This window comes from Homarus americanus, unplaced genomic scaffold (assembly GCF_018991925.1).
Source record: "Homarus americanus isolate GMGI-L3 unplaced genomic scaffold, GMGI_Hamer_2.0 scaffold56009, whole genome shotgun sequence".
NCBI lineage: Eukaryota > Metazoa > Arthropoda > Malacostraca > Decapoda > Nephropidae > Homarus > Homarus americanus.
Genome location: NW_024739542.1, coordinates 1664844 through 1673859, shown reverse-complemented (window position 1 = coordinate 1673859; position 9016 = coordinate 1664844). Strand labels below are relative to the sequence as shown.

The window sequence follows — 9016 nt, the reverse complement described above, 5'->3', positions numbered from 1 at the left end:
CAAAATAAAATACAAAACCTCTCCATTTTCAGTAACACCTGTCATATATACATACCTGAGTGAGCAACCAACATTTGAAAAGATGTATTAATAATCAACTCCAGTGATGATGTCAAAGGCTTTCATGTGATCGACAAATAAGGCAGCGTCCTGGTCCCTGTAGTTAACATGAAACACACGAGCTGTGCACCATGTCGCCTATATCTTCTTAAATAAAGAAAATAACATTGACTCTTTTAGGAGGAGAAACTGACTACGAAACTCCTTACCTCTTCCATCGCCACGAAACACCTCTTCAATCACCAATAACCACCCTCCTTCCATCACCAATCACCGCAGCTCACCCTCAAATCATCAATCAACGGGAAAAAGAGTAGCTCAATCCTTTATCGGCCAGAGAGGAGAACGACGGTAGGACATTAATCATCATAACCTCTCACTAACTGACAGCTTAATAACTCTACTTCCCCGCTCCCCCCACACCCCAACACCCAAAATGCCCCCCCCCCACTATCCTTCCCCTTCACTCAATCCCACCCAATACCCTATACAACGCCCTTCCCTTCCCCCCAACACACAAAGCCACCCTAACTTTACACCCTGGTAACTCCTTTTGATACCACTCGACCGTAAAGATGCAACTAATCAACGCTAAATTTAACACGGTGATAGAAGTCTCAGAAAAAGAGAGAGACTCGTTAGGGTAATTAATAGAGGACTTAGCTTCAACAGTTGATTATATGAAGGATGAAAGTGTGTGTGTGGTTGAAAAAAGCCGGACCACAACAAGCATGAAGGTTGAGGCCGGGGCAGGACAACACTAAGTCGAGACTCATGGAGATTGTACTATGCTATACTCGACCTCCTACACACTTAACAGTTGCTCTTGAGTGTTACCCCTGGAAATATTTTACTTGGTTGAGGTTGGTCAAGGAGAAAAGGTCAAAGTTTATTCAGGTTTCTTAAAGAACAGATATCCGAACTTTGATTTTTTTTTCTGGGTGAGTAGTGTCTCTGGAGTGTCCCTGGAGACCTATGACAGATCAATCAAATGTGTGGAAGATCACTTTAGGTATAAACGACGCTCTGACTTGATACTGAAGACTTAACTCTGGATGAAATGTGATAACTTGACCAATTACTTTCCTGCTGACGACACTTTCTCATTTCTCTCTCATTTTATTTTATTTTTGTCAATAGTAGTGACGACTGGGAAAATTTCGGAAAAAAAGTTTTGGATTTTGCAGGAAACTTCTTCATTGTTAAGACGTCAATGTTTGGAGAATTCTGTCCTCATAATATTTGACTGTTGATGGACAAGTGTATTCATTAACCTCGTTACGCGCTTAAAGACCCAAGTTGTTGAAGCGCAGTAATAACATTATAACAATAACGTCTACATTATTTGGATTGGTCTTCATACTCAATAGTTTTACTTTTATGATTCAATTTCGGTAATAAAAATAACAATAACAATAACAATAACAATAACAATAACAATAATAATAATAACAATGAAAACAATAATAACAATAATAATAATAATAATAATAATAATAATAATAAAAATAATAATAATAATAATAATAATAATAATAATAATAATAATAATAATAAAACAAGGATACATCGGGCTGGTATAAACATGATAACACCTCACTTGATCCTTTAAGCCGTGAGCCGGATAGGAACATGGAAATACCCTAAGATATGAACACTCCAAGGCTGACTACAGTAAACAAATAACCTATGTACACAGTTACCCCTGTTTCCCATAGTAAACTCGAGCTACAGTAATGGAATGGCAACCGAATGGAAGAAAGAACAGATAAGGGCCTTGGGAACCTCAAAGCAGAAGGTTGATGGTATATTCAACAGTGTGAAGGAGTGTGAGCAGGACTGAGCTCACTGGATAGACTTCATCGTTGATCTATGAACCACTTAAGGTCAGGATAATCTTAGTATGTAAGTGTGACCTAATGGTGATGTCTTAGGCGAGAAAAGATCGACATTACTACATAACTTGTCAACTTTGTCTCTGCGGTTCATGTTTGGATTATGGTGACACTGGTGGCGTTGTGGCCGCTGGTGGCAATTGTGTGAATCTAGTTTTTTTTTTTTTTACCTTTAAATAAAAAGCGTCTTTGAAAGATCTCGTCTTTATGAAAATAATATTCATGAATACATACAAAAACTTTTTAAGTAAACATAAAATATAAAAAAGCAGCCGTATTCTAAATTCACCATCATTTGCGTCATGCGTTTGAACGACAACAATTTATATTAAAACAAAACGAAAAAAGCATTTGGTATTTTTTTTAACATATTTATGAAATTGTTTACCCTATTTACCGCATGTCGATGATTAACGGATTAGCGTAGCAGATACAGAGCATTGTGTAAATAAAAATATAAACCAAACATAAAATACAACACGATACAAGATAAATATAAATAAGATATGAAGCGCTTGAATAATACAAATTACTCACATATCATTACCTATAATTAATTAGTCGCCAATAGGGTAATTATCCTTTACTTGTTTTATCTTTACAATCAATTATCCTGATCTATTAATCATCTAATTTATCTTTAATAATTATTATGTCTTATCAGTTAATTATTCTATCTTAATTATACACTTACACTTTCATTAATACACCTCACTCACTTCACCAGCCCCTCACTTCCCCAGCCTTAATACCCCTCACTTCACCAGCCTTAATACCCCTCACTTCACCATCCTTAATACCCCTCACTTCACCAGCCTTAATACCCCTCACTTCCCCAGCCTTAATACCCCTCACTTCACCAGCCTTAATACCCCTCACTTCACCAGCCTTAATACCCCTCACTTCCCCAGCCTTAATACCCCTCACTTCACCAGCCTTAATACCCCTCACTTCCCCAGCCTTAACACCACTTCACCACTCACCCTCACTTTCACCAGCCTTAATACCCCTCACTTCCCCAGCCTTAATACCCCCTCCTCACCACCAGCCTTAATACCCATCACTTCACCAGCCTTAATACCCATCATCACCAGCCTCTTAACACCCCTCACTTCACCAGCCTTAATACCCTCACTTCACCAGCCTTACTACCCCCTCACTTCACCAGCACTTAATACCCCTCACTTCACCAGCCTTAATACCCCTCACTTCCCCAGCCTTAATACCCCTCACTTCACCAGCCTTAATACCCCTCACTTCCCCAGCCTTAATACCCCTCACTTCACCAGCCTTAATACCCATCACTTCACCAGCCTTAATACCCCTCACTTCACCGCTCTCACCATTATCAACAACAGCCACTCTAACAATCATCACGTTTCCACCAGAGAAAAGAATCGAACGAAAAAGATGAACCCAAATCTGCTCTTTCAGCCTCATACAAACTTTACTTCCACCAAACTTCATATACACACAGCCACTTCTGCAACCCCTCCTTCAGAAGGATTACTGCCCCGTTGTGATGAGTGATTCACCACAGTTCTATTTAGCATTATTAGATAGAATTTGATATAAGAATTTTCACTCTTTCATTGACAAAGCCTTCGTTTCCTGTCTTACTGTATGTCACTCATGCTTCTTCATTTCTATTGGAGTTTTCATAGACAGTGATACCTAACTCTATCACCCTTCAGTGTCAGTCACAACAAACACCTTCTGTAAATATGTATGATATATACCCATCTCTTATTGCTTAGTTAAAACATGGCCTTTTTTTAATCCGTGATGAACTAAACAAGCCTCTGTAGCTCTTAACATGCGTCACATTTAGTATTTATATTCACTTATCATTTATTCATATTCTTACTTATGATCTACTTTATCAATTGTTTTCTCTACCTTATCAACTCATTTATTCAATTGTATATTCTACGTAATGAAATTTTTCTTCTGGAGAATTTTATATTTTCATAAATCTTCACAGTACACAACACAGTAGAAAGTATCTCACTAAATCTGAAAATATTGAGTTGAACGACAAGTTTTGTGTCAGGATACAAGTTGGTGAAATTCTCTCTCTCGAGTAATTTCCTGGGTATTACAGCCAAATCACACTGAAATCTATTTATTGGAAATTTCTTACTATCTCTGAAATACAAGTGAGCAAAATTAAATTTTTCCGAGTAATAAATACAAATATATGTTTAGTCCTTATTCTCTCGTGTATTCTACCTATTGTCTGTTTATCAAGTTTTTATTTTATTATGTTTATTGAATTATATGACCAATTATCCTATTTACTGTTTCTTTTATTTACTATGTTTTTCATCAGTCTACTCTAAAGCCAGCGTGAATAAATTTTAATAGATGATAAATTTACCGTAATACAATAAATTTATGATAAACTGTTTAACAAAGATGAAACTTCATATATACTGTAAAAGTGATACAGTACACATAATATATACCGTAACTTGACACGGTAACTGACAGAGTATACACGAAAATTGACTACAAATCCAGGATATACTGCACGTAAATTACGAGACACAAACAATGAACCACACAAACTGGGGATAAACTCTCTCATATATACATTATAATTCAAGCAGTCTAGGTGTGCAATTATCACGAATATCTATAAATTAAAAATAAATACAGGTAATGTATTAATTTGCTTGGTGTTTAATTAGTATTGTATTTAAGTCTGTATCTCTAAACACGATTTTTCTTTAATCATTGTTTTTGTCATTACGAAACGGACATTATTATCTTTTATGATGATGTGTTAGCTTAGGTTGAGGTTTGGAACATTCAAAGTTACAACCTAACCTACACGCATAATATCATATCAAAATATCCACGTTTAATCTTTTTTTTTTTTTTTAATATTCTACAATTCTACTTTTTTCTACAATTCGTAATACTGATTTCCGTAACGACAACATCAGCTCCCGTTACACTGGCAGGTTTAATGCTTTTATATAATACACCATAAGAGATTTAATTTCTTTTACGATGGTATCAAAGGTTCATTAAGTGGTTCAGGGACGTTCACTATGTGGGTCACGCAACGTAAACTTTTATTTTCAAATGTTGTTATTAGTGTTGAGGTAATTGTGTTTATGGATAGTGAGCGACAGGAGTAGTGATGATATATGACGGGAGCTTTAAACGTTAGTTAACTTTGAGATAGCGGCTGTAATAGCAGTCATTCCTCGGGGGAAAATTAATAGGAACGTAACTCTTATGTATCAGGCAAGTTACATTCGTTTATCACGTGTTATTTTTTTTTAATTTTACTAAGTCTACTTTTTCTTGTAAGATAAAGAGTATTTGATTGGGATTCCATATGTTAAGTAAAAGTCCACAGTAGATGCAAGGAACTAGAATTTGCCTCATCTGAAATAAATATTTTGCCTTATGGTGAATTTGAGAAGAGACAGAGACACCGATTTGAAACCTCGCGTAACACCTTACCTTTCTCTTGCTCCTGGCGATTCTGTCCATCCTGGCGGGAGTCTCACCGAGGTTCTTCTTCCCCCAGACGACCATGGCTATTCTGGAGTAGGTGAAGATGAGGACGGCCAGCGGCAGGAAGTACTGTAGCAACATGAGGGCAACACTGTACGCCATGCGAGATTCGTTTTCCGCTTGGCTCTCCCCCCAGTCCTCCATGCACACCTGCCGACTGAACAGCTTGTAGAAGTTGAAGTTCGGGGTGAGGAGCTTGGAGTAAATGGCCACGGGTAGAGTGGTAACTAGGGAGAGTATCCACACCATTGCGATGATCATCTTAGCCTGGAACCTGGTCATCCGAGGCCTTAGAGGGTAGATGATGGCCAGGTAGCGATCGAGACTGATAGCTACTAAGGTGTAAGCCGAGACAAAGACTGACACAGCCTGTAGATAATTGACAGCCACACACAGATGGCCACCAAAAGGCCAGTACTTTAATATCAAGGTACTCATGAAGGAGAAGGGTACGCAGAATATGGCCATCCAGAGATCACCCACAGCAAGATTAGCGATGAAATAGTTGGTCACAGTGCGCATCTTCGCCGAGGAACACACAACGTAAACGACGATGGAATTTCCCAGCACGGCGAAGACGAGGATGGCTATGTAGAAGACATATATAGAAGTGTTGAAGCCCGGGGTGGGTGGGAAGTCACACACCCCTTTATCCCACAACACTACCACTTCACTCTCGTTGCAATAGTCACAAGCAAATTCTAGTTTTAAATGTATGGAGGTGGAGTCATTAGGGGAACACAGGTATAAAATGTAATCACTTTCGTTCCTCGCGCCTTCCTCTAGCGCGAGAAAATTGTTCATGCGATAGTCCAGAGTCGCCATATCGAATTTGTTTCGTCCACCGTAGCTTTCCACAATTTAATTTCGTCGTCACCAAAGTTAGTCGAAATTTGTCTTTCTATGGAGAGAGTTTTATCACCAAGTTCACTCTTGTGTTTTTATATCACTTATTATCTTTTTATTCATTATATTTCGCTGGTCTTGTGTGTCTCAAAGGACGACAAACATTCACACAATTACGGTCACGACTTCAGTGTATCATGACCGTAGTGTCTGTACCCCACCTCAGTCATGACGACTTCATGTTTCACACGACACCAATGGTCCACTGTCTTCAGTCCTCGTCACGGCTCTGTCGCTGTCAGTTGCCGCTTCACATAACATCTACGAGTCCTTCTCACCTTTCCGGTCTTGTCAATTTCATGCCCCTTCTTTTCTCGTCATGCACCTTAAGTCCAAATGATCCTCTTAACCTTTTTGTGTCTTTGTTATCCCACTTGACCTTCCTGTGTCTGCCAGGTTCACCCTCACACTCTCATTGTCTCAGCTCTCCTCACTCACATTTGTTCTGCCAAGCGTTGGCGCTCTCTAACAGGGATCTCCTGAGGCCCAAACTGAGCATTATTATTTTCCAATGTGTTCCAGCGTATCAGTAATCTTATCGTGTAGTATAATGCGCCTCACCTGGCCTCCTTATCACAGTTCCTCCTGTTATCTCTGCCTGCACGTATGGTCACTCGAGTGAGAGTCTGTTGGCAGGTGATAAGATAAGGGCCAGCTTAACTATGCTGTGTATTTCATTTTTTTTAGCTTTTTATTTTCCTTAGTCTAAAATCTCCTTAACTAATATTTGTGCAGGCTATCATGGTTTTCAAAAGGCAGTTAGTTAGGCATTAATCCTGTTGCTTTAGCAGCTTCGGTAAGACCTGGTTTCGTTTTTTATTAAATTTATCACTGGTTTAATCTTTGGGTTTTATGATGGTTTGTTGTTCTCTCCACAAGTGTCAATAAAATGTTTATATTCAGGTTGTTGCAGGTTATGAATTTTTATCAAATATTTTTTCACAATATGTATTAAAGAAATAGTGATAAAGCTGTGTGGGTTTTTTCTGTCCGTGTTAGAGTATAAGGAGTAACCAAACTTTATTTCACCCCTACTCTTTTAATAATTATTTTCTTTTAGCTGACGAATATTTCACCTACCACACTAAGATATTTTTTCTTCAAAATAGAGCATTTGTTTATGTTAAGTCTATTTAGTTAATGCGGATGCTTGTTCATTTCAGACTTGATGCCGGAAAACAGTTTTCAGTTCATTACACTTCATGCTTACGGGTAGCTTCATAAATGTTTAATTCCAATCATGAATCTATTCACAGCACTGGGATCTTCAGGTATTTACTTAATAATAAATCCACTGGTGATAGCAGGTGAGTGTGACTTACATACATACCTGCACATTTCTTCAATTGCGTGCGAACAGGTTACAGGAAATTGTCAGCTAAATTCAATCAATAATAAACCCTGTTGTAGGAGTCTTCAGTTCACAATATTTCCTCGATGGAGAAAACCAATCGAGTCCCTCCGTTATCTACATTGTTAAACCATACCTAATGCCCCCTGTCAAACAAATGCTATAAAAATAAGTCACGACAGTTCCACGTACTGATAAACCAGTGTCACATCTCGCAGCTATGAGAAACTAAGTTAAAAGTCCCACGTCGATACACCAGTGACATGCTCCTGGAAGTTTCACAGCTGAGAAGACGCACCAAACTTCATTCACGTCTGAGGTGTTCTAGTCATCTCACTTTTTCGCTCGCATTCAAGGCAACAGTTCCACCTGTCTGGGAATCTCAGTTTCAACAGAGGAAATTGGAGCAAATAACAGTCGTGGAAGAATGATGATGGGCGACTAAGCCTGCAGAGGGAAGACTAACCCAGATGGGGAGGACGATACGCTAAATGTGGGACGGCTAATGTGGGTGGAAGATGACTAGGCCAGGTTGACGTTATCTTGGCTAAGGTGAGAAACTAATATGACGGTGGAAACGTCAAGACCGGGAGGACGACTAAGCTAAGATGTGATCACTTAAGCTCAAAAGGAGAGGATAGAAGGACAGCTTGGCTAGGCGAAGGACATCTAAAATGAGATGGTAGACGACGAAGGGTTGACTGGGTCGGATTGAGGGTGAACAGCTGGATGAAGGACGACGAAGCCAGGTGGAGGACGAGCAGGCCGGATGTAGGAGGAGGAGAAGGAGGGGGAAGGAAAGCGGTGAACTTGGCCAGTCACGACGGGCGTATGAGAGAGCTGTACAACTGGGCTACGTGTTGAAGCCTAGGCGTCGCTGGCCAAACTGTGGCTCGCTGGCTGCTCGTCTCTCCTCCCGCTCTAGCTCTACTCTCTCCCCCCCACCTCCCCTCTCTCCTTACCCACTCCTTCCGTACCTCCCTCCCATTTCCTATCCCACACACCTCTCTTTTATTCTTCCTTACCCCTCCCCTCCTCTCTCTCTCTCCCGTCTGCCGTTGGGATGAAGATAACTGGAAAGTGAGATAAGGAAGAGGGACGGAAGTGTGGGATGAGAAGGATAGAGTGGGGTGAGAGGGATAGGAGAATTGGGTCAGAAGAACGGGAGAATATATAGAGAGGTATGAGAAAGTTGGTTGAGAGGTGAAAGAGAGTGCGTTGAGAGGGAGAGAGAGTGTGGGTTGAGAGGGAGAGAGAGTGGGTTGAGAGG

The 9016-nt window shown here is 39.8% G+C and overlaps 1 protein-coding gene across 1 annotated transcript in view; it reads right to left on the bottom strand.

The window, feature by feature from the left end:
• Positions 1–8619, bottom strand: part of LOC121874850 (RYamide receptor-like) — a 76341-nt gene extending 67722 nt beyond the window's left edge. Inside the window, exon 1 of the mRNA XM_042379137.1 lies at positions 5436–8619. Coding sequence (XP_042235071.1) covers positions 5436–6314 — 879 coding nt within the window. The 5' untranslated portion in view covers positions 6315–8619. The remainder of the gene's footprint in view (positions 1–5435) is intronic.
• Positions 8620–9016: the final 397 nt, after the last annotated feature.